We start from the raw sequence: 26,892 nt of genomic DNA on the forward strand, positions 1-26,892 counted from the left end.
TAAGGACGCTGAGCCTCACGGGAGCGGGCGTGATGGAAGAGCAGCGGGCCCCTTCCTCTTTCTGCAGAAACTGGTGCCCCTCAGTAATGAAGGTGAATTTCGGGAGTTATGGAAATCAGTCTCAATGTCTTTCGGCTCATTTCGAAGTAAACAATTAATATAAAACTGACAAATAAAAATATATACAAATAGAAATGTCCAATGTCACTGGAAGTACAATTTAAATACACGCACACACACACACACACACAGTAAAATTCAACCAGGACACAAGCAGCTGACTCCGGGAGAGGAAGACACGGTGGCAGCCATGACTGCCTGGCCAGGGACCTGAGCTGAACAGTCATGGTCAGAATGTCAGGCAACGATTGAGTTGAAATTTCCCTCGCAAATGGCACAGACCATCACAAAGCCTCAATGAAAAGCAGCAGACAGGTCGAAACCTCCAGAAGAAAAAATCTGATTCCCTAACCCTTCGATTTCAACAGACCCTACAATGTTGGGGGGTGAAGTAAAGAGACAAGCGGCCGCTTCCCTTGCTGAGGCCAAGTTCACAGCAGGGGACTTCAGCACCACACTTATCCAGGATGTAAATAAAGCCCAAGTAAAGATTCCAGCGAAGAAAGATAACACAGCAGGTGTTACTCTGCCAAGTATTTGAACATGACCAAGGAACTGACTGTTACGAACTGACCGGTTTAGCCAGAGGTGCGGAACACAAGTGGCTAAGTGGAAGAGGAATTGCTCCAAAGTAGCAGACTTCCGGTGGAACTAGGCTCACTGTAGCCTTCTTTTGTTACGTGGGATGAACTATGAAGATAACCAACAGGCACCCTGGCTGGTGTGGTTCAGTGGGTGGGGTGCCAGCCTGTGAACTGAGAGGTCGCTGGTTCAACTCCCAGTCAGGGCACATGCCTGCATTGCAGGACCAGTCCCTGGTTGGAGAGGCAACCAAGCAATGTTTCTCTCCTTCTTTCTCCCTCTCTTCCCCTCTCTCTAAAAATAAATGACTCTTTAAAAAAATTTTGTTACAAAAAATAAAAGATTATCAAAAGGCATGTAAATGCCATTGAACATGTCATTGTTCCCCAGGTCAAACATACACCCGCTCATATCATTGCAGAGCTGGGTGAGAGAGAGCAAGGTGTGTCCTACAGCTTCGAGAAACACAGGAGAAGAAAAAGATTCTCCAGGAAAAGTCTGAGAACGGCTTGGAGCCACGGAGGGAGCCTGTCAGGCTTCTGGCTGAAGAGGAGGAGGAGGAGGGTCTTCTGTCTGAATCATCGTTCCTGCTCTGGTCCTTTCAGAAGCCCTCATGTGGCACCACTTTCGTTCAAAACATAGATTAAGTAAAATTCAGAGTAAATATCTGAGACCTACTCTCCGAGTCCCCCACACAGCGTGGTGTGTATGCCAATCCCTGTACACATTACATACAGTCATCCTGTAGCTCCCAAAATAGGCACAAAGGTACCTTGGGGACACCAGACGACCTCTTCTCAATTGTCATGTGACATTTCTGATTATCCACACACCGTAATAACAGTCTGGCCAAGCCATCTACACATTACCTGTTTCTTGTGGGGCCATTTCAATTATGGAGAAAATAAAGGTTAACAGTTCAGTGGAAATTAATCTAGGAATAGAGGCGGCATTGAGAATTTAAACCGCAAAGGCACTTCTAGCTACAGAACTGCACCTAGCATTACAAAGTAATTTACCTTAAAGATGCAATCCTCCCTTGACTCTCGTACATTAAGAGCTAAGAAGCAATTTCAGAAAGTGACAGACGTGCTTCTTAACACAGCAGACTTGAGAACGTGCAGAGCTTTTTCTGCTTTGTTGTTATGGTGGTCTCAGCTTTCATTTAGGTCGGACAGGCCCACCTGGGAGCGCCAGGAGCCCAAGGGGCTCAGCACACACACAGGTGGTCCCGCACTCAGGGCCGGGCCTGGGCTGGGACCATCTCTGCTTTTGTTCTCACCTGCTCTGAAGAGCCATAGCTAACGGAGGCAACACTCCAAAAAGAGCCGTGACATGTACTGCGTGTGCCATTAGGTAATTATCATGACCATTAACTCATACTTCCTCCTTAAAGGGTCTCAGGACACAAAACCAAATCAAAACAAAAGTCAGCTATGGTTAAGGAAGGCCTATCCCCACCCACTCTGCCCAGGACTGCGCAACCCACACCTCTCTGTTCTGCAGGGAATATCAACAGGTCAACTGCTGATTCCAATCTGGGTCAAAGCAAAAGGTGTCCACGCTCGAAAGGACACGCACACCAGCACACACCTGTGTGCACGCACACACAAACCCAGGCCCGGCCTCCTTCTAATGATAATAATTGACATTTGTGGGGCATTTTCCATAAACACGATCTTTTTTAATCCTCTCCAGATCTGTAACATACAGACCAGGACATGGAAGCGCAGAGCGTGTAAGGTAACAAACTACTAAGTCGCAGAAGGGGGATTGGAACTCGTCTGCCTGGTGCTAGAGTCAAGGCTCTGAGACAATCTCTGTACAAGACAGGGAAAAATGTGTCCAGCGTGAAACAGACATCTTCTCTTCCCCTGGGGCCCAGGAGTAGCCAGAGCCTCTGCACCGACAGAGGGGCTATTCAGAGAGTCTCCCAGGCACCTCCATCCACGCCACTCAATGCCTCACTTTCATTCAGGAATTCGCCTAGACCTGGGCCTCCCCTGAAAGCTGAGCTCACAGGGCTTTCCTGCTTCCAGGCACTGATGTCACCGGGAGGCCAGGGCCAAGAGACTACTACCGCAGCCTTCTTCAGTTGCCAGAGACAATGCCCAGGTGCCGTCACGTGGGCCCCAGCAGCCTCCATATGGCTCTGAAGTGTTAGGTGACATGCCTCGCATCTGAGCTCCAGCAACCCAGTTAGCATCCTGCTCTCTTTTTCTCAGGCCCCACCAACCTGGGGGGAATTTGACAAAATAGGGGAAAGCACCGCAGAAGCTCCTAGCACGGGAAAGCAGAAGAGCCCTGCCTGCTAGTGAGTAGACGTTTCTCCATTTGGCAGAAGGGGAAACCGAGGCTTGGCTTAAGTCGTGTCAGGTGTGGGGCGAGGATGCGGGTCCCAGAGTCCAGTGTTGCCCTAGATCTCACTGGGAGAGGGCTAAGGCTAAGAATCATGCAGTCATCTAGGAAGCTAACAATGTGAGCGAGAGACGGAAGAAAAAAACCCAGCTCTCACGGGATGCCTCAAATGCCTTCTGGATTAAGATGTTGTACCTATGAGCAACTGGCACTCATTCCTTTTAAGTAGCCGGCACTGTGCTAAATGCTAATACATCATCTCATCTAATCCTCCCAACCACCTCTTAAGGGAGGCCCTTTGCTTCCCATTGTATAGACCAGGAAACTCAGCTGGTGAGTGCGTGCCCAGCCCCAGGCAGCTAGCGCAAGAGATTCCTGGAGTTCAAACTCCTGGTTTGCCTAGGTGTTGACACTAGGGCTGGAATTTGTGTGTGTGTGTGTGTGTGTAAAAATCAAGGGAGATTTTTACACAGAGTAAAACACATATATCTTAAGTTACAGCTTCATGAGTTTTAAAAAATGAAACACTCCAGTCAATATAGAGAAAACTTCTACCCTTCCCAGAAGTCCTCCTGTACCCCCTTTCTAGGCAATCCCCACCCCACTTCCAGAAGCAACTAATGCTCTCATTTCTACCACCTGGGGCAGGGTTATCCTGATCACCCAGTCAGTAAATTATGTGCTGCTGGTGCCACGCTCTCCTTGATTTCCTCGGTCTGGAAAGCCCCCCATGTGGCTTCCCTGACGTACCTTTTCTGCGCCTGACCTTGGCCCGAAGGACCCAGGAGCATTGCTGGAGGCTTTAAGACCTGCAAACTAACTATCAGCTCCCACTTCCTGACTGATTGATTACCTTGGCAAATCACGGAGAAGAAACTAACATTTGAAACTGTCAAGAGGAGGGAAGAAGCCCTTCCAAGTGGATTCAGCCATGGGCCAAGTGTGAAGGAGCCATGAGCTGGCATTTCTCAAAGGTCCAACAGGCTTCCCTGATTTACAAGCGAGTGGTAAAAGCTTCAGGAATGCCAAAGGTCAGCGAAGAAAGCGAAACAGCCCCAGGCTTTTGTTCTCCCTCCGCCTGGGTAGAAAAGCTGAATGAAAAGCCTGGGGATACTGCTGGTTTTTTAAAATTAAACAATCTTGGGCTTGGGGAGGGACAGGTTGAAGTTTCACTGGTCATTGCACCAACAGATTCCAGTAATGTTCGGGGTCTAACAGGATGGGGAGGGGGGTCAGTTGCCAGAACTTGACTATGCCACGGGCCAACCCCAGGAAAACTCATTTTCATGTGTTCTCGGAGAAGTGCTGCCAAAGCTAACGAAAGATTTGTCGTTTAGAATCTAATCAAACACAGGATTGGTAAGATTGGTAGCACTTTTGGGAAAAAACAAACACAAAAACACAAAACCAAACCAGTAGGGCTGAAGTGTCTCTCCCACAGCATGATACCACATGACTTATTAAAACAAAAGGAGCAATGTTCTTGGGGAATTTTTTCAAACAGACCTTTTTAGGTGAGTCTATTTAAGCTACTTTCTGTCTGTGCCCACGCTAACTCCTCCTCCCCCGTGGCCCACGGATGAAGCTGATTCTCATTAGCTAAAGGGTTTAAGCTCCACCATGACAACTTGCTCAGCTGCAGGAGAGCAGGGGAGCATAAGGGGTTAACCCACAGAGAACATGAGTATGTTTTATTCTCCTCCAAGTGCCTGTGAATCCCACAGACCCAAAGTTCAGTATATCCCCTGCAGTGTCTGAGTTAAAAACAGAATGAAGCGGTGGCAGCCAACACCTACATGTGGCGGGCTGTCAATCAATCAGACAGGCTCTGCAGAATTCAGCAACAGGAAAGGATGTGGTCACACATACATGCTAACAAGTGTAACTTCCACCCAGCCCCTGGTTAAGATGCCTGGTCCAAACCAGTACTGAAGCACTTCTGATTCCCTGTGCCTCTCCTAACACAGCGACTTGAAATCCAGGTCATGAGAAGCGACTTAACCAAAGCACGTGCTAGAGCGACAACAGAAAATGGAAGAAGAAATGAGAGGGAGCTCAGAATCCCAAGCATCTTCACCAAGAGTGAAACCTTAGTCATACACAGATGCTCGAGGCCCACCCTGACACTTCCTGTGACCGGACATTGTCTGTTACAGTTGCTTGCCCTCCAAAAAAGTTTTTTTTTATTTCATTGCTTAAACCCCATGAAGTACCTGAGCTTGAAGTTAATTACACTGTCTATACCAAGTGTCTGACAGTCCTTCAACCCAATTTCCTTCATCCAACCAGTGGCCAACCCCTGTCCTGGAGTTCTTCACACCCCCATGAATGATGGCAGCAAAAGGGCACTTAAAACTGAGCTCCCTCCCAATGAACCTCAGGCTCCATTTCCACAACCTTAAATTAAACTTCCTGAAGCATCATTTTTGTCTTTCATCCATGAAGGCAACTTACATTTGCAACATGATTTGGTTCAAAAAGATGCCATCCACTAAATCCATGTACATAGTCAGGTTGTCTTGGCTGCCGCTTGCGAATGGGCCCAGAGTTTTCACCTGTGAGGAGGAAGATGAGAAGAGAAAAGCAGGAAATGTCACTCCATGTGCACAGCCTGAAGCTCTCCAGGGCAAATGCTGGTGGGGCCCGTGTGGGCAGAAGGGGGTCACCCAACGCCCACCCAAGCTTCAGGGGGCACCAAGCCCACCCTTCTATAGGGCCTCTCCCTGCCCCGCGCCAGGCAACAGACGCGAGACAGCAGGAGGAAAACTTCCTCTCCACTTTTCTCAGCGTCCCAGAAGAGGAGGAAAAATAAAGGAGCTTTTCAATAAATTTCTCACGTCTCAGGTTCATTGAAAGTCACTGTTCCCACCCCAGCCTGTAAACGTTTCCACTCGGAGACCCGCAGCCTGCTGGTGTTGGGTTCAAAAACTACACGAGGATATTTTTGGCAGTGGGTCCTTTTCCCGAGCAGTCAAGCTACAGGAGCCGAGGTGATCACTCGGATCCTATCCGCTCCTGGATCCGCAGCGCAGCAGCCCAGCAGCCCGGCGGGAACAGGTGTATCCACTCTCAGCCCCGGGCCGGGAGCGGGGCCGGGAGCGGGGCCGGGAGCGCCGCGGGATCCTGCTTCCGGAGCGCCGGTTCCAGAGTAGGAAAAGCCTCCGGATCCGGGGCACGTACCCCGACCGGGAACACTTGCTGAGTACCCTAGTCCCGGGACTAGCCGAGCCCCGGGAGGATCAGAGCTGTGGCAACTGCAGGCGGGCGGGCGGGAGAGGAGCCGGTGCACCAACAATGGGGCGGGGAGCAAGGCGCACTCACCCAGGTCACCAGCGGGCTCTGCAGAAAGAGCTCCATGAGCTCCGAGACGGTAACATCCATGCTGAGGCTGCGCCCGCCAGCTCCGCGCCCCGCAGCACAAAGCGGTTCTGGCAGCGAGCGGCGGGCGCGGGGCTACGGCGGCTCGCGCCCGGGAGACAAAGGCGGGGCGCGAGCCCACGTTCCGCGGCTCCAGCGGCCCCGCGCCCCGCCCGGGGCTGAGGGAGGGGGAGGGCCGGCCTCTCGGGGAGGAACAATGCGGGCAGCGGCCCCGCCCCTTGGCAGCCCTAGGCTCCCGGTGCGCCGCCTCGTGGTGCCAGGACCAGGAACCGGGCTCCGCCTGGGCAGAGCTGGGCTGAGCTGGACGCAGGGAGGGGGAGGCGGCCCGCACGTGCGTGGGGGTAGGGGGATTCCAAGCGGCGGGTCCCTGGCGTCCGCATGTGGATTATCCGCCGCGCGCCTACGTCGAGCGCAGCCTCCGCACGCTGGGGGCCCCAGCACGTGGCGCCTCCCTGCGCGCGTGCGTCTTCTGCTAGGGCCCCTGGCGCGAAGTGTCGACAGAGCGCGCGGGCGCTGATCCCCACGTGTGCGTCCTCGACTGGGGCGTCTTCCCTCCAGAGGTCGCCCCGGGCCGCTGTAGGCGGGGACTCAGCGGAGCGTGACCCTGAGACAGCGGGCCCCAGGCAGGTGCAGCCAGTCCGCCGCAGCCCGTGGTACCGCCAAGGGGCCCAGTCCGCGCCCGTGATGGGAGAGACAAGCTCGCGCGCCTCTCGTGCCGGGGCGGGTCTGGCAGACAGGTGGGGCGCAGGCCCAGAGGTCAAAGGAGGAAACTTTGGATTGAGTTTAGACCGTCGGAGCGTGATCTCTTGCGCCTCACAGTGCCACCTCCTGGGCTGTCTGCCTTTTAGAAGTTTCTTTAGCAAGCCGGTGGTGTGGCCGCATTGACCTGGGCCGGGCCCAACTGTGACACCACTTCCCCAACCCCGAACACCACCGCCACTTTGCCAGACAGTAGCCAAATTCTGGATTCCAACTTGGGAGACAGCAGTTTGGTGGCAAGAGACAGGAAAAAGGACAAGGGCCCCAACTGGATGGAAAGCAAGCCCTGGGCACAGACTTTCGGGCTGAAACATCTCCCGTAGACCCGAGTCCCTGCCCTTCTCTGCCACTTCACCTTGGACTGGTAATAGTTTCACATACAATGTAATTAATGTTCACGTGTTACCAATGTGAGCCAGGTGCGGGGTCGACCAAGCATTGAGCGTAATACTCTGCAAGTATACAGTAGGCACTAAATGGCTGCAGGTTGGGTTAGTCATTTGAAAGTTGGCTCCGTCAAGTGTTAGGGCTGCGGCATCTGCCGGTGAAATGTGGTCTTGCAGCCGAGTTTTATTGCACCTTGCTGGGCTGGCGAGGTGAGTGTGGCCCCAGGAGCCAAACGGGCACTTAGGGCTTCCTAAAGAGAATGTGGATGTCAGAGTGATGGAAAAGAAAGTGGGAGACTGCGGAGGAACTAAAACTTTGAGCCTATGTGGTGTTCTTGTGCACCAGAAATTCAGTAATTCCTTAATTAATGCCTTAATTGCTCATATCGGAAAATAGGTTGGGAAATGGGTATCAATTGTAGCCACACCGATCTTTATTCAGAAGGCCCCTGTTGTGTAAAGTAAGGGATACCTGTGCGGCTATATTACTTCCATAATAGAGGTCACTTTGCTTTTTGTGTTAAAATACACAAAATTCACGTTGTTGTGCAGTCATCACCATTCATCCCATAACCCTTTCAGTTGGTCGATCTGAAACTCTATACCTGTTACACAGTAACTTCCATTGTCCCCTTCCCCAGCCCCTGGCAACCCCATTCTCCTTCTGTCCCTGTGATTTTGACCACTCTTAATACTTCATATAAGAGGACTCATGCAGTATCTTTTTGTGACTGGCTTATTTAACTTAGCCCAGCATCCTCAAGGTTCATCCATGTTGTGGCATACTGCAGAATTTTCCTGCTTTTTAAAGCTAAATATTCTGTTGTATGTAGAGATCGCATTTTGCTTGTCCATTCATCCGACAATGGACACTTGGGTTGCTTCTGTGTTTTAGCTCTTGTGAATAGTGTTGTTGTGAACATGGGTGTACCATACCTATTCAAGACCCTGCTTTCAATTCTTTTTGTTATTGTGGGATTGCTGGATCATATGGTAAATTCCATTATTTTATTTTTGAGGAACCTCCACACTGTTACCTGTAGTGGCTTTATCATTTTTACATTTAAAGGTTCGTTTCTCCACATTCTTGCCAAGACTTGTTTTTTAATTTTTATTTATTTTAGAGAAAGGAGAAGGGAGGAAGAGAGGGAGAGAAACATTGATGTGCAAGAGATACTTCGATCGGTTGCCTCTAGCACGCCCCCATCCAGGGACCTGGCCTGCAACCCAGGCATGTGCCCTGACTGGGAATTGAACCAGCGACCTTTCTGTTCACAGACCAGTGCTCAATCCACTGAGCCACACCAGCCAGGGCTGGTTTTTGCTTTGATAGTAGCCATCCTAGTGGTTTATGATGGTACCTCATTGTAGTTTTTATTTGGATTTCCCTGACGATTAATAATGTTGAGTGTCCTTTCATGTGCTTATTGACCTTTCATTTATCTTCGGAGGAATGTCTGTTCAAGTGCTTGGCCCATTTTTGAATGGGGCTTTTTTTTTTTTTAATAAATGTTTTTTAAATATATTTGTAAAGATTTTATTTATTTTTACATAGAGAGGAAGGGAGAAAGAGAGGGAGAGAAACATCAACGTGTGGTTGTCTGTCATGCACCCCCAGCAGGGGACCTGGCCTGCAACCCTGGAATGTACCCTGACTGGGAATCGAACCGGTGACCCTTTGGTTTGCAGGCCGGTGCTCAATCCACTGATCCACATCAGCCAGGGCGGGGCTTTTTTTTCCCTTCTTTTTGTAATTGAGTTGTAGTTCTCTATATATTCTTGATATTAATCATATCAGATATCTGCTTTGCAAACATTTTCTCCAATTATGTGGGTTACTTTTTTATTTTGTGGATAGTTTCTCTTGATGAACAAAAAGTTTAAATTTTCATGAAGTCCGGTTTTCCGTTTTTTCTTTTGTTGGATTTGTCTTTGGTGTCATGTCCAAGAAATCATTGCCAAATTCAATGTCATGAAGCATTTGTCCTACATTTCCTTCTAAGAGTTTTATTATTTTATGTCTTATTTTTAGGTCCTTGATCCATTTTGAGTTAAGGGTCCAACTTCATTCATTCTCTTGCATGTGAATATCCAGTTTTCCCAGCACCACTTGTTGAAGAGACAGAACTTCCCCACTGAAAGGTCTTGGCACCCTTGTTAAAAATCATTTGACCATAATGAGAGGGTTTATTTCTGGATTCTGTTCTATCCTTTAGCCTACATATCTGTCTTTATGCCAGTACCACAGTGTTTTGATTACTGTAGCTTTGCATCAGGTTTAAATTTTTTTTCTGATTTTGAGATCTATATAACATATATAACATACAGCAGAGTTTAAGGTGTACAGCATGATTTGACTTATGTATACAGTTGACCCTGGACTATGTGGGGGTTAGGGGAACTGACCCCTGTGAAGTCAAGAATCTGCATATACAGTATTCCCTCACTTATCACAGGTATTACATTCTAGATGCCCCCCGCCCCCTGCGATAGGTGAAAATCCGCGAAGTAGGAACCTTACATTTATTTTAGTATTTATATATATTTTAAGGCTTTATAAACCCTTCCCACACACTTATAAACCGTTCCCGGTCCCTTATTAACCTTTCCCACTCCCTTATCAACCTTTTCCACTTTTATAAACACTACTTATGTTCTTAAACATATTCTACACTCTTAAACCTATGTAACTTTAACATATACAGTACCGCAAAATCCCGCAATGTAGTGAAAAATCCGCGATAAATAAATGTATTTTTTAAAATCCCACGATACAGCGAGGCTCCGATAAGTGAAGTGCGATAGAGGGACTACTGTAACTTTTAAATCTACAGTTGGCCCTTTGCATCTGCAGATGCAACCAACCACTGACTGAAAACACTATTTTCAATCTACAGTTAGGAAAACGTGGTTGGGAATGTGAAAATACTGTTTCTGATCCTCAGTTTGTTGAATCTAGATGCAAAACCTCGGATATGAAGGGCTGGACGCACATAATTCTAACCTATGTTCAAGGGTCAACTGTATCGTGAAATAATGAAATGATTACCACAGTAAGTTAAAATGTCATCTCAGATAAAAAAAAAATAAAAATTATGTATTTTTTCTATTATGAAAACTATTAGGATCTACTCTTACCAGCTTTCATATATACCACACAGCAATGTTAACTATAGTTATCACGTTGTACATTACATCCCTAGCACTTAACCTTGTAACTTTAAGTTTGTACCTCTTGACTCTTCCTCCAATTTCCCCTCCCATCTCCTGTCTTGGGTAACCACAAATCTGTTCACTTTTTTGAGTTTTGGATTCCACATCTAAGTGAGATCACATGGTATTTGTCATTCTCCATGAGTTCACTTAGTATGGCAGGATTTCCTCTTTATGGCTGAATAATATTCCAGTGTGTGTGTGAAAGTTGTGTACATCACAACTTTCTTCCATTCATCCTTCAGGTTAATGTAAATGCTGCTATGAACATGGGACTGCAGATATCTCAACACAGTATTTTCATTTCCTACAGATATATGCCGAGAAGTGGAATTGTGGGTTCATATCTTAGTTCTATTTTTAATTTCTTGAGGAATTTTGTTTTCCATAGTGGCTGTATTAGTTTACAGTCCTACCAACAGTGCACAAGGATTCCTTTTTTCCACATCCTCACCAGTGTTTTTGTCTCTTATCTCTGATACTAGCCATTCTAACAGGTGTGAGGTTGTATCTCATTTTGATTTCCTTAATTAGCAATGTTGAGCATCTTTTCCCGTAACTGTTGACCATTCCTATATCTTCTTGACAAAAAAGTCTATTCAGATCCTTTGCCTGTTTTTAATTGGATTATTTGTTGGGTATTTTTTCCTTCTGCTATTGAGTTCTGTTAAGTTGTTCATGTATTATGAACATTAAGCTTTTATCAGATATGATTTGCAAATACTTTCTCCCCTTCAGTAGGTTTTTCCATTCTGTTGATTTCCTTTGTAGTGTAGCATTTTCATTTGATGTAGTTCCATTTTTTAATTTTTGCTTTTGTCATCTTTGCTTTTGGTATATATATATATATATATATCACCAACACTGATGTCAAGGAGCTTATCACCTGTTTTCTCCTCATGACTCCTACCTACGTACCTAACCACAATCTTTTGCTGTACTAATAGCTATACAGAGAATCCATATAAATATGGGCCTGCCTTCTAGAAACTATATTCCAGGAAATATACCAAGATGTTAAAAAGTTTAAGAGCATGAGATTTAGTAAACATCAGACCAGCAGATGGGTGGTCTGTGAAATCTGTAGTTCATGGCTAGGTCCAATAATAAAAGGCAAGGATCTGTACTTACATGTTAAGACCTATGACCAAATGACCAATAAGAGGAGTTAAGAGGTGCTGGAGCCAGGGATGAATAGATGGGGAAAGCTTAAGTAAGAACTTCAGTTGTTGAAATGAACCAAGATAAGGTAATTTTCTGAACCTAAAATACGGCTCTGTTCATGCTACAAACCTAAGGCTCAGAGGTACAAAGGACAGAAGTCTGGAGTCCTCCCTTTCTATCTACGAGAGAATTTTATGAACAAGAATGAATCAAACTTTTGACTGTGCAAGGGCAACAGCTAAGACTTTCCAGTCTGTATATTCTGTGTGCATATTCTTCAGTCTTTCCATCAGTTATCCAAGTAAACATTTGGCGATCCACCTGTGGGCTAAGTGTCATGGTAGATACTAGGAATACAAAGTTGAAAAGGCTGTAACATACCCTTTCTTCAAGGAAGGAGTATCAGGGAACACTTATCAACGTGGAAAGGTGAATATGAGTTCATCAGCTTGGAGAGGGGCACATGACAGGTTCAGGTTCTTTTGTGGCACAGCATGACTGGGTCAGGGACATACAAATAACATGGCCTGGCTGCAGTTTGGGAAGATACATACCCGAGACAGAACCCCAGTGAATCCTAGCATTTATGGGGTAAGGGAGCTATGAAAAGAGAAAGTAAAGCACATGTACCAAGGTCAAGGAGCAGCAGATAGGAGTAAATACTGCTGACATGTAAAGTACTAGAAAGATGGAAAGGGGTCCATTGAGAATTGGCAGGTAGGGTGTGACCTACACCAGACTTGTTTTCTTGAATGGTGGAAATAGAAGTGAAACCAAAACCCACTTGGCATCATGTTGAAGAAATAACTGTTGGCTGTGAGTCCATGGAATAACTTACCTAGGAGAGCGAAAAGGTCAAGGGAAGTTGTCTCCAACCAGAGCTATTTTAAGGAACAGACATCTTGACTCCAATAGTTAAGACATTTATCTGTCTGAAGAGAAGCTAACAGTTACATTCTAAAGAGCCAAGATAAAGCAGGAAGGCCAAGGAGAGAGAAATCAAACTTAGTACTGGGTATCACAACTAGGGATGAGTGCCCACTGCCTCACATCTGTCTCCTGGTATAATGGCAGAAAATAATCCATTCCTTACATTTTTTTATAATCCTCTTGCTTGAAATGGATGTTACGACAGAAAGTTAATATAAACTTATATAAGAATTTTGAACATCCTTAGTTTTCCTCCAAAAGGGATTTTGACAATGCTGTTTAAACGAAGTTTTTTATGGTAAGTACTAGAAATTGTAGACAATCTGTAAAGTTTTCCACTTAAAGAAACCTTCCAGTTTAAACTTGCCATTCTAATTTTGCAAGCTTTATAGAAAGTGTTGCTTGAATCAGTTAAGAACAAAACCAGAAGGAATGCTCCCCACTCCCCGCCTCCCTATTTCCAAATTCACAAAAATTGACTTGCAAATTGGAGTTTCTGGGGACAAAGTGCAGCATGTGAATACAGTCAGGCAGCGAAAAGCCACCAGGCTTCTCTCAACAAAAATGCCAGGGTAGTGTTTCTGGACAAGTCAGGATGTCAAGGTGCTTCCTCCAGCAATTACAGAAATTGTTTGGTAACCACTCTGAGAAGTAAAGTTTTCATTTTAAATATTACAAAATGAGCAAAAGAACCAATAAGTACCATTAAAATGGAAAGTATTCTATCCACATATTATATGTACATCAATTATCAAGGCCGTGTCTATGCTTAAGAGCATGGACTTCTTTGAGTCGGATGGAACTGTGTCAGTTCAAGTGTGTTTCTAGCTACCAGTCTTCCTCAATGAAATGACAAGCTATTTTAGACCTCATTTCTCCTATTATAGCAACTTGAGTCAAGTTTCTGCTTCAGTAAGCATAACTACTAAGGAAACACAACAGTCCATCAATGAAAGGGCATCTCCTAAATGTCAAAGACCAACAGCTAAAATCTTCTTAAATATATTATATATATAGTAGTAGACTACAACTGATTAAGGCAAGGGACACTTTTCCCCTCTGCCCAGGAAACCTGAATACGAAGGCTAAGAAGCGATCCAGGAGTCGGTCAGAAGGCTGAGTTTAAAGGGTACGTGTGAAGCACAAACATTTCATAGTACTTCCTAGGCAACGAAGACATAATTACCTTAGATCCCATCAAATTGTTCTTCTCTTTATTTGCAAGATAAGTTGATAAACTTCAGTTATTAATAGCCAGAGCTTGTGACTCAGAAGTAACTCTATTGTAGTGAAATACATTTAAACTCTATCATTATGCACTCAAAAGTTTCTGTTGAAAAGGTAATTAGCCAACAACAGAACTTTTCAGGATTGTAGCAAATGCTGCCTTCTGGTCTTCTATACAACTATTCAATATAATCTTGTTTTTGGTACCACAAGTCAGAAATTTGTTGAGGACTAAATAAAGCAAAAGAAATGCTTAGAAGCACACAGTGCTTAAGAATATGATACTTAAAACAGTATCCTTTCCTGGATATGAATTTTTACTTACATTTGCAAATACATTCTTCAGTTTTAAATCTTCACTTAAAGTGAGGGTATGTGGAATTGAGATATTTTCATTTCCTTAAAAGAATTTTAGCACACTTAAGACATTAAAAATAACCTATTTTAAAATATTGTTTTAATAAGGTGATATCTGATGGTCCTCCGGCTAGGTATTTATATAGGAACCACCACCTTCAACTCCAACTGGTATTCCAAAGGGAGGAAAAAAAAAAAAAAAAAAAAAAGAAACGAAATGAAACATACAACTAATACAATTTCTCTTACTCTTCACTTTTGTTTTTATTATTCAAAAGTCAAATGTTATTTTTAAATCATCCATCCTCAATTTTGATTTAATGTACCGTCATTTCCCCAAGATATGAAGTTTCAGAATCTCTTTGGAATACTACTTTCACGGTTCTAGGTTTAACAAAACTGTTGAAATTTTAAATTCCACTCTACTTCCCTGAATTCTCAAGACAGTTGCTGATGTAAATTTTAATATAAAATATTTAGTCACAAAATAGTATTGCTTTTGTATGCACATAGATGTAAGATTACTCTGCTTTTGTCAATAAAAACTATACCATCTTTCATAAAACTCTAAACAAATTAAGAACTGTGATGTAGAACAGAAATTACACATGGTAAAACAGGTACCAGCACAACGTTAAGTTATATTACATCAAAAAAAGTTTTAATGGTCCCAAATATATATATTCAACTAAGCATACACTCAGGGGAGAAAAAAAATCAAAAACAAAATGAAACAAAAAAAATTATGACACAAATGACCACATCTAGAATTCCACTCAATCTTTAATAAAGCAGGGACAAATCCCCACTTTAAAAAAATCTGCAGTTCGAAGGGCAAAGGGAACAGGTAAAAAAGAGGAAACTTTATATTCGCCCCTCCCCCATAGGTTTTCCAAACCTGTTGTAGCTTGACTAAAATGTTCAGAATGTAAGATTTTAAAGGCAGGTCTCTTTATACAAAGAAACTGCTGGCATTCTTAACTAGGGAAGAATTATGGCCAAAAAGCCTATTCTTCTGTGTCCCAAACATGGTCCAAGAAAGCATATTCTGATTGTAGCAACTGACCAGTCAATCCACTTAGAAAACCCCTGCCCTGTTGGCTTTATGTTTCCATTTCCTTCCCTGAGAAAAGGGCAATGTGTGGTCCAAGCTGGAGAGCTCAAAGGCTTACGTCTTCCCCCTACTGGATAATATCCCCTCCTCCTGCTCCATTGAATTGGCACTTGATGAGCAGAAGTCAAGTGTGCAAGGCTGATCTGTGTCAGTCATTCACAAGAGACCACTGCTTTGTTGTGGATTTTGTAGAGGGTAGGGGCAGAGAACCAGTTTTTTCAACAGGTACTGATTGTAGGCAGTTGCCATTATTATGACTCAAACTTTGCTTTCTTTGACAATGGTAGCGTGTCTTCCTTGTCTTCATCCTCATCATCATCTTCATCATCATCAGGATAATCTACCAGACCCACAAGGCCTCCCTGTTTGGAAACAAGAATTATAAAGTCTGGATAAAGGATATAGACCTCCCACACCCACCTCAATATACTACTGTGGTTACTTCTGGGTGGTGAGATTATATGTAACTGAAATTCATTCTTTTTATGTATTTCCTAAATTTTCCAGAGTAAAACAAAAAATTTTAGTAGTTTATAATCCTAGTAAATCACCCAGAAAACAAAAGCATTGACTAAATTTAAAACATTTTTTTTAAGATTAACAATGTATTAAAAATTTTAAACAGAGTCTATATACTATCAAATAAACTATGTTAAGATAAACAGACCACTAGCAATGTGGGCAGACTGATTGTCAGATGTTAGGAAAGTGAACTGTCCCCTCCCCATCGAATCACCTGGGCTTCCTTGTAGCCCTGCTCACCAGAAACCACCGTAGTTCACTTTATTTAGACGCCTGGGGAAATAGTCACATTGCTCTTGTCCTGAGCATGTCCCTTCATCTCAGCATTTCTCACATTCGCTTTTGACCTTAGAGAGTCTCCTGCTCATGTCAGAGGAATGCACACATGTGGATGGGCATTATATTCCTGACTTAGATCAATAAATCCCAAATGCCAGTCTGGTATGCCAGTCCAGGGCAGCATATTGCAACCAAAAGAACTGATTTTCATTCTGAGATTGTCTTTCCTACATTTTTTGGTGTTAAAATTTTGATCCCTTTTTATATGAAATGCTACTAATAATAGATGGTTCATTCCCCTGTATAAGCCCTGCTTGGCAAAATAAAGTTAGGGGTGTCTAGATATTTAGATTATCTTTTACCCACAAAGTCTTTATTAACTGGGAAAGTTGATTAACAAAACTAAAAACTTTTAAATTTATTTAAAAGAAAAAAACAATTCTGTAAATGTTTTGATACACAAATCTGAACCTGAGGTTCTAAAATGCAAATAACCAAAATTAGAATATATTAAGACTTCCACATTAGTAATAAAAACTTTCAGAAAATTCTCAACTTTAAGTTCAAGCAGTGGTGGGAGAATGATTCTCTGGTTCAAAAAATGTTAAACCAGTTCCAAAAGATAGTAACCAAAGGGATTCTCAGTCAAAGCAATTAATTGTTGAGAAAGCTTACACTGGGTAGGCCTGGGAGTAAAAACATACCTTGGTGGTAATAGCTGCCGTCTGAGATGTATTTTTAGGGATGGATCCAGGAGAGCCTGGAGATCCTGGGGACCCAGGCGATCCTGGAGAACCGGGCAGATTCGTTGCAGGTGACTGGCTGGTGAGGTTAGTCTTCGTCCCACTAGAGAGGGAAAGCTTGAAACTTGGGCTCTGCCGGCCGGAAAGATTTGTTTTCAGAAGCACCTCCTTTTCCTCACTTTCTTTTACTAAAAATAAGAATATTGTTAATAGTTGTTAACCATACTTATCTTTCAAAAATTTCCCCAAGTGAGGTAACACTAAAACACAAACAGCTTACTCCTCTGATAGGGAGAAACAGGAAGATCAATTTTTGAACAAAGCTTAACAAAACACTAAACACCATTACCCACTGGATTTTACTCCTGAGAAGGAACGAACCCTTCAGTAAAATATTCAGTGTTCTTACCCCTTCCTGAAATAGTATTTTCTCCTTAAGTCAAAATAAGAAATTTTAGCCTATGCCTTCACAACAGAACTATTAAATCAGACTATACAGCAACAGTCTTGAAAATCTATGTCGTGACACGTACAAATTAGATACTAATCACTGTGTCAAGAAACAAGAATAAACCTAGGGAGAGAAGGACTTCATTTTTCCTTGCCCATCTTTTCAACATACATTTCTTCCTTTCCATGAATTTACTTATTGGATCCATAATATCGTCATCATTTTTAGTCTTGTCGGGTGGAGACACCACGGCTTCTCCGTCCTCCAGGTCATCTTCATCAGTGTTAAACCACATCTCCTCTTCATCTTCGAGGGTTCTGGCATCTCTTCGATATCGATGGTTCCTCAAAATGGAGCGCATACTGTGAGTAAAGAGAAGAAGGTAGAGTAAACAGACTCACAAAAACTTCCAATAGATAGCCTTCAGGTATTGCTCTGAATTAGATTTTGTCTTACCAGATAAAACAGATTTACACACTAGAGCCTGACAAGAACAGATTTTACCTAACATACAATTTAAAAACATACACGGCTAAATATGGTAGTAACCAATGGAATCCAACTTCCTATTACCAAAATTGTACTATTACAGATCAGTTATGAAATCTAACATTAGGAATTAACAAGTCATAATTTATGGATTTTAAAATGTGAATTCAGGTGTTAAGGAAAATGTAAGATTCTTAAAATAATTTGTAAACTTAAAGTAGTTCAAAGCAAGTGAGATAATATTCTGATTTGTCTGGACACATGAAGCCCCAGTGCCACGAGTGGTATTCTTTTTCTTTTTCATTATCCAGCTTGGTAAATGCCTAAGGAAGAGCCTACAGATCATATCCACCTACACCTTCAGGAAAGCATTTACAGTGACCGTTATATACAACACTACAACTTCTTCTCACTATCTGCTGTTTCCTCCTCCCCTGCCCAAGCCAAAGGGTAATTAATACACAAGCAAAAAAGAGCCCCTGCCACACAATTTGTCACTGAATGAACAGGTTCAAATATGTGGTAATTTACCTATCAAGTTTGGGATTATCCTGCCTTTCTCTTTGTTGTTCAAATCTCAATTTTAATCCTTTAAATGTCTGTACATAATCTACATCTTCCAGTGCTTTCCAGTAATTTTCAATAACATGAGCAGTCAATGACTTTATATCTTCCTGTAGAAAAGAATATTAAAAAGTGAGATGAAATGTTGTTTTAGAAAGATAATGACTTAATTGTTATGAACTGATAAACTCACAAAAGAGGTTAACTTCATAAAATTATTATACTCAGAGATCATCAAGCAATGAAACTGGGCATAACGTATTGGATACTTCAATAGTCCCTGATTTTTGGTGTACTTCAGCATTATCTGTGGGTCTTTCTAAAGTCAACGCCCAGGACCCCAGCCTAGATAATTTGTACTCAGTATGTCTGGGGTGGGATCTGGGCACGGAATTTTAAATAACACTCGCTCTGGCCAGTGTGCCTCAGCTATTGGGGTATCATCCCACAAACTAGAATATCGGGGTTTTGATTCCCAGTCAGGGCATATGCCTGGGTTGCAGGTTCATTCCCCAGCTGGGACGTGTCCGAAAGGCAACCAACCAATCGATGTTTCTCTCCATTTCTCCCTTCTTTCCCCCTCTCTAAGAATCAATAAGCATGTCCTCGGGTGCGGATCGATATAAATCAATCAACCAACCACACCAAAGTACCTAGTGTGGCTGATTGTGATGGTTGCATAACAATGGGAAAGCACTTAATGCCACTGAGTTATGCACTTAAAAATGGTTAAGATGACCAATTTTATATATATTTTACCAGTTTTTTAAAAGCATGCCACAAATAATTCTAATACATACCCATGTTTGAGAGCCACTGGCAAATGTATTATTAAATAATCAAGAAGAGTTGGTTATAAAATTGCTCTTAAGAAATATATGGGAGAAAAGTCAAGAAAGTTACTCAAAAACACATCCAAATACTTATCAACTATAATTTTATTTTCTTAAAACCATGACAGTACTGGCAGTTTTGAACTATCCTATAATAAGGAGTCAGAGCTGCTAAGAGAGATTATTTTGGTTTTTATTAGTCTGAACTGAATCACAAGCTTTAGGGTAACATGGATTTTCTTTTAGAAATTCTCTTCAAAATAACAATCTCAAATAAGCCAAACTATCAATAATGCATATTCAAGTTTCTCAAACAGTTAAAGCCAAAATTCTAACTAGAGAAGTACAGAACCTACCACTCTAATAAACTCAAACATCTCTATGATAGCCGAGTTCATCAGATTGTAGCGGGATCCATTGCTGAGAAATGCTTTGACTACTGGTTCAAACAAAAAACTTTTCATTATGTAGCGGTTGTAAAACTCATCTTTTAATCCAATAATCTTTCTCTTAAAACGAAGAGCACCTGAAACAAAGAGGCATTGTTCAAATCACATACCACAGTTCCATATTTCAGATTTACAAAAAGAACGGTTTAATAAATATAGTTCTTTGTGTAGTGATGTTATTGCTTCCAGAAGTGTGAACCTAAAGATTACAAAAGGGTTATCAGAAAAATGTATTCTAAAAGTAGTGTTTGTCATCATAGAACACAAGTCTTAGCCAGAAAAAGTCTGGAAGTTACCAATGACCAAAATGTACTTTACATCTGAAATAGGAGCTAAGATAGGGTTAAGAAATGAATTACCCTATCATACGTCTTAAGATGAGAATTTCAGACATATCCGAATTTACAGAGATCTTCAAAACAATAGAAAAACCATTGCTTTATTAGGGCAATCCACTGTATAATTTGATCATTATTTTGGACACTATTTTGCATAAAATTTATGGGCTGCACTGATTTATGGATGTTTGTAGAAATGCTATAAACCACAACAATCTGCATGACCCAAAACTTGCCTTCCCCTAGTTTAGAAATTTAGAGGATGTTGTTTTTAAAATAAGGTTTTCTATGCTTATTGCAGCGAGTATGCTTTTTAATTTTTCATAGTTTTTTTTACAATTAATTAGGCTTTAACTTACAGATTAAAATGGTATATTTACATCTTGAGGCATGGGGAGTTAAGTCACCATTCGTCAAGATCCAAATATACACAGACAGCTAGACTTCAACAAAGCCCTCTTTACCTAAATGGAATTATCAGTAAGTTAATGCCCCAGTTATTGTAAACAGTTCAAAAAAGCATACTCACTTCATGCAGTCACATCGTCTTCGGTTGGCAAGATTAAATATTGTGTTTGTATTTTGGTTTCTTTGGAGATCATGGAAGTGGCTCGTTAAATTGCCAATTTGTTATTAATCAAGTCCTTCATGAGCAGGTAGCCAGGCAACCATGCTGACACGGTTTCTGGGTGGGAAGGCAGAGGAGTAAAGCAGCTCAATTTTTCTTCAGTTGGCAGAAAAGAGGTCCACAAGTGAATGCCCAATTAGGTACAGCTGATTATAAACTGCCTTAACAATCAAACTTGAAGAGTGTTTCTTTCTAAAGAGACACTCTGGGCAGGGAACTTCAAAATAGTTTATAGAATAGTAATTGCATTTTATTTTTTAAACTGAATATTTTCAAATACCTAAGCATGTGAAATTAAGACATTTTAAAACAATAAGAGGCATCTTTCTGTGTTTTAAGTCAAACCCTAACAAGGGTTTATTTTCCCAAAACAATGGTTTTAGAATTTGGTTTTTCTTTTAATGTTACTAGACCAAGTAACTTAGGCAGTTACATTTGTTAGAATAAAAATCAATCCTTTTAGAGCTCATGCTACTAAGGCCAAATTTTAAGCTTTTGGTAATTGAGGCAAGAGCTCTTAGAATTTGTCCTCCGACTCTGCCGGCTTTGTGGAGACTTGTGTCCTACCATAACATACACTCGCTGAGCCCCGGGGCCTTCGTGCAGTTCCGAGAGGAGAGAGAAGAAACTCCCTTCCTAGAATGCACTAAGTCCAATGCAGGTGGCACCACTAGATCCTCAAGAGCAGTTCTGTTCAGAAACTGCTGATAGAGAGAAGGCAGTTCTAATGGTCTTTTAATTTTGCTCATTTTCATTTGCCCTCATTTATATTAAGAACTGTGCTGTTTCCACTCAAACCCCACCCCAAAAAGAAGCCTGTACCAAAAATACCCAACCACTATTCCTTGCTGTTGAATAAAGAGGTTGCTTTCAAAAATTTACCAGTGAGTTCTGTGAAATCAAATTACTCAAAGGGGTTTTAGAGAAAGCTTTTGGATTTGGTCAAACAGGCATAACCACAGGGCTTTCAATGTAAAATGCACTCTGCTTCACTCACACCTCTACCTTTCATTACTAACACGCCAGGAATCTTTTGTGCTTGCTTTCAATTACCTCTAAAACAAGTAATCCGTCTTTACCTTATACACACAGATTTCATGTAATAAGTTTGAGACTTTATGCCTCATAGGCAACTAATGATAGCTGAATAAAAGCATCTCCAACATACTTAATATCATTCCTCTTACAGATTTCCGTATTTGTAACAAAAATATAAATAATATAAAAATGTGAGCTAAAATATTACGAAGTAAGATCCAAGAATATTGAAAAGGCCAAGAAATGAAACTGACATTACTGGTGTGTGTGTGCCCTGTGTGTACGTACATATCTAACCTATAAGACCTATAAGTTTTGAAAGTACTGCTGGTCTCACAGACTTGATTACTTGTCTTTAATATGATAAATGTATACTAATTAAGCAGCAGCAGACATGAAAAGTCTCCCCAAGTCCACAAACTGTTTATATTTAACCACTCATTATCTTTTGTCTTACAAATATGCATCTAATTTTACTTATAAAATCCTCCCTTAAAAAAACTATGCCTAATATTTTATTTTAATGTACTTCTTTCTCAGAAGTCCAAAAGTATCTTAAATCTTCTCAAATTTATACTCAGTTCTTTTGGAAATCCTTGATAAAAACTCCTACTGTATACTGCAAAGCCAGTCCTACAGAGCTTGCTCCTACTGATGGCATCTTTCAGAAGCTACTTACAGTCGCAATCCTGGGAAGACAGCCATACTGAGAATAATTTGAGAAAGAGCTAGGTTTAATGGTAACTTCATTTGGAAGATATTAACTATAATAAAACACAACTAAGATCTATCTGGCATGCTTAAATTTCCTACAATACAAACTGTCATTAATTTGTAGTGATTCACTTCATAGTTCTCATTAAATTATGAGACATTTTCTTTGCAATACTGCAATCCAAATGAGATAAAGAACTGCAGAAGCAGCCTTTCCTGCTGCTCTCCATGGGACTTGGGCTCTACTGTACCAAACCACCAACTCGCCACACTTTTCCACATCTGCGCATCGCAACTGTGTATTCTAACAAGAATGCCACTGTCCCAGACTAGGAGAAACTCAACTCAACTCTTCCAAAATTTTCCTGATCTGCCTCATTCACATAGAATAAATCATTTCCACTACACATCTAGTGGAATACATCACAATACAGTGTTTATGGTGTTATTTTGATTTTTATAGATCATCCTTGTAAATAAACTTTGATTGACATGACAGCTGAGTCCAGGTCTTAATCATCTTCACTTTCCTAACCCAGGTATATACATACTTCTTTGAAAACTAAGATGTCAATAATTGCAAAATCTTTTCTACTGCTAAGAAAAAATGAAAGAAAAAAAAAAGAGCTACAGATCAAGACTCACCTTGGTTTGAGAAATGATAAATGCATACAAATATGTCTTAGAATCAGTAAAATACAGTAGGTATTTATTAAATTTATTGAAATAAAACTGGTTATAACTATTTATTCTGTTGTTCCATTCTGTCCCATCTACTCACAAACTCCCTTTCCCACAAACAATATTCTATGGTGATGTCATTCAAAGAAGCATTCATTATTAACTGCCTCTCAACCTGGTCTAGGGCTCTCACTATTGCTGTGATAGGTATATAAAGAAAATGCATATGAGTTTAAAAGTCCTTCTTTCACATGTGCTAATCAGCTCACAGACTGCAAAAGTAGGATAAAACTAAAATAATTAACTTATTTTTTGCTGTTTTTAGGAGTATTAAGTTAATGCCACCGATGCTACCTATTACTCTTGGCTGGAAAAGATTACTAAGGTAGTGTGTCAAAGGTTTTGGATAATTAACATAAAGTAGTTGTACTGAATATCTGGAAACTGAAAAATGAAAAATATATTCTGACCAGATGTATTCTCAGTACATACTGCAATGTATACACTGGCCTGAAAAACTAAGTCAACTATAACTGTAACCCTGATAAAAAGAAAGTTTAATGAATTTTTTTAGAAGGAAACCTGTTTCTAGAATTATTTTAAAGATAAAATGTTGACAAATCCATTATCAGAGACATTCTTATATAAACAATGTTTTAATATTTAAGAATATTTTAAAAAATCAATTTAGGCAAAAATAATTTCAATAACGTAAAAAAATATGTAACAAAAATGGATATATATGTTCAGGCCTCTAATCAGTGTACGACTATGGTGTCTTTAAATAGCAACAAAACCACCAAACTTATCTATAAAAACCAAAAAGCATAAGTTAGCTACCAGTAGACATATCATAATATCTTCTAGGGTACCCCTAAAATTGGACTGCCAGCTTAATCAAAGAAGGCTGGCTGCTGAATGATCAAAAATATTCTGGATTAACCTATTTCTAATTCAGAAAAATGTTTATTTCAATAAAGTAGGATCTTTAAGAATATAGTGGAACCCAATTTTTGAAAAACATGTAGCTAAAAACAATTGTGTTAAAAGACTATGTTGCTCTAAAAGAGCTAACAAACCATTCCCACAAAGGTCTATACAGTACATATTCTAGGCTGTATGGGCCACATACAGGCTCCAGCTTTTTTTTTTAAACAACCCTTTAAAAACATAAAAACCATTTTTCAGCTTTCAGATTGTACAAAAAAAGACCACAGGCTGGTTTTAGCAACAGCTATAGTTTGCTACCCCTATTCTAAAATATCTGAGATAACACAAATGTTATGTCAAATATATTGTCATAAAGCTGGGAAAAAATTATTTGTGGAATTAACAAATGGACATCTGTAGACATTTGTGCTGGGCATTCTGTAACAGAAAGAATGTGCTTTGGGAATTCAGTTCTATTAGCTATAAAATTTCCAAATTATGAAACTGTTCATGATTTCATGTGCGACTCTAATCTCACAAGAAGAAAGCCTAATTTGTCATTAGTAATGATGCACTGTTTAAAATATAGCAACTGAATTAAAATGATCTTAGGCAAAATATAATACTTAGGTGGAATATAATACTCTAAGGTGATATACTTTATATCGGATACACTCTTAACCCCTTTGCTGTATAATAACGAGAAAGAAGAGAGATCAATCACCTGCTCAAAATGTGGCACAAGTACATGATCAGCATAGTTTAGTATTAGCTCCCCTGACCTGAGATTAGTCTCTTCTTCTCAGGCAGTGAGACCTGAAGATACCAACAACATGACGATATACAGGTAAGTACATCTACCAGAAGCAACACTTACATAATGCCAAGAAAGCATGCTTCGAGGCCATAAGAACTAGCACTCTCCGGAGGATGTCCTTATTAATAATGTAGTTCTTTATGTGGTAGGTATGGTGTTCCACACAAAATGTTAACAACTCCAGTACAAGTGCCAACAACTGAGCAGTCTGAAAATCATCTGAAATAAATAAAACACAATTTATATTTAATGGCTAATATTCTTTTCCTCCCCAAATATACGAATTCAACTTCCAATCAAGTACAATCCCTTCTATTAATCCAAATGTTCTAAAGTTAAGGAAAAGGAAACTAACATTTGTTGAATGCCTACCATATGCCAAGAACAATACTTCATGTTTTTTCTTAAACAACTCTATGAGGAATTAGTTTCACAAGACCCAAGGCTGAAAAAGTCAGTAAAACAGAGATGCGATACTAGTTTATTAGATCTGCTTTATTCCAAAGTGTAAGAATGCTCTACACATCTCAACACATCCCTTAGCAGATGTACACATAGCACAGGAGGTCCTGTCAGACACCATCTGGTCTCTGGTGGAATTACTCTTTGCTCCTACGAACCAAGTATTTCCTGTGCCTTCTTTTTACACATAAATTCATGAATCCACACTGAATTATGATGATTCAGCAAGCCTCTGAAATTATTTCACTAACTTTTTTCAACTCCCCCATTAAGCCCCTAAAGATTATAGCACATGCCTTCTATGCAATGGGTTCTCAATAAATGTTTGATGAGCTGAACATGTGGGTTTGGAAAGAAACCTCAAACTTTACCTAATATGAAGCAAGTAGATAGGAAAAATGAGTATCATGTTTCCGAGACTTGATTCTAGTCATAAAAAAGGTAAACTTAACATTTATTTTCTAGTAGTATGGCAAATTAAAATACACTACAGTGAGCCCTGGCCGGTGTGGCGCAGTTGGTTGGGCGGTCCCACAGGGTCGAAGGGGTGTGGATTCAGTCCCCGGTTGTGGTCTGTGAAGGTGGCCAATCCCTGATTTTCTCCCTATCTTTCTCCCTCCCTTCCCCTCTCTCTAGAATAAGTGAATATGTCCTTGGGTGAGGATTAAAATAAAAAAAACTATATTGATAATTCAAATGACAAAATGTTATTTATTCTCAATAAAGGATTTCCAAATGAAGATCCTCAAACTACTTTCTAAATTAGACACACACAAGCTGAAAGCTAAAGACTAAAATGCAGAATTAACAATCAAAACATAATAATCCTCAATGCAAATAAAAATAGCTTAATCCTGAGTACAAACTTTGCTGTACTACATGGATAGAGTACAAATAACTTAAAATAAATTTGTTCACAGCTACTTCCTTCTATTTATTTCACCTATGAAAATGCAAATGAAACAAAAATGCTTTAACGAAAACTTTTTTCTAAATTCTGAAAGCAACAAATAGTTATCACATATTTTCTTTTACCTTTCTGTTATCTTCATTATAACACTTGAAAGAAATTTCACTTTGAACACGTCTTCTGAAAATACATTAGACCTTTCATACTAACACTAACTCTTTAAGTTTCAGGATTCAAGCTGAAACAACTTCCAACCTGCATGATCTTACCTTTGCTAGGTTTGTCTTCTGTTGTATTTGCCAGTAAAGGAGCAGTGAGGACATGCATACAGTGTTTGTAGAAGAAACCCAGAAATTCAGTCTTTTCTGTTTTCTAAGGAATCAAAAACACTTCCGTGAACTTTAACTGCATTGGTTCCTACCAGCAATAAACAATATGCTAGCACGATAAACAAAG

General features: G+C 41.0%; 2 protein-coding genes across 3 annotated transcripts in view; both read right to left on the minus strand.

Moving 5' to 3' along the window:
* CCDC88C (coiled-coil and HOOK domain protein 88C) overlaps nt 1–6,946 on the minus strand; it is a 114,440-nt gene extending 107,494 nt beyond the window's left edge. Inside the window, exons 1-2 of the mRNA XM_090271309.1 lie at nt 6,382–6,946; nt 5,515–5,615 (exon numbers count right to left, since the gene is read on the minus strand). Coding sequence (XP_090127435.1) covers nt 5,515–5,615; nt 6,382–6,441 — 161 coding nt within the window. The 5' untranslated portion in view covers nt 6,442–6,946. The remainder of the gene's footprint in view (nt 1–5,514; nt 5,616–6,381) is intronic.
* An 8,293-nt stretch (nt 6,947–15,239) lies between these two features.
* The window catches only part of PPP4R3A (protein phosphatase 4 regulatory subunit 3A), a 36,557-nt gene continuing 24,904 nt past the window's right edge, over nt 15,240–26,892 (minus strand). For both annotated transcript variants that reach the window (XM_090271311.1, XM_090271310.1), the window contains exons 9-15: nt 26,706–26,808; nt 25,125–25,283; nt 19,826–19,995; nt 18,604–18,746; nt 17,755–17,945; nt 17,094–17,320; nt 15,240–15,950 (exon numbers count right to left, since the gene is read on the minus strand). In XM_090271311.1, the coding sequence (XP_090127437.1) occupies nt 15,840–15,950; nt 17,094–17,320; nt 17,755–17,945; nt 18,604–18,746; nt 19,826–19,995; nt 25,125–25,283; nt 26,706–26,808 (1,104 nt within the window). In that variant the 3' untranslated portion in view covers nt 15,240–15,839. The remainder of the gene's footprint in view (nt 15,951–17,093; nt 17,321–17,754; nt 17,946–18,603; nt 18,747–19,825; nt 19,996–25,124; nt 25,284–26,705; nt 26,809–26,892) is intronic.

The sequence above is a fragment of the Furipterus horrens genome, unplaced genomic scaffold, assembly GCF_987537825.1.
Source record: "Furipterus horrens unplaced genomic scaffold, mFurHor1.1.pri manual_scaffold_3, whole genome shotgun sequence".
Taxonomy (NCBI): domain Eukaryota; kingdom Metazoa; phylum Chordata; class Mammalia; order Chiroptera; family Furipteridae; genus Furipterus; species Furipterus horrens.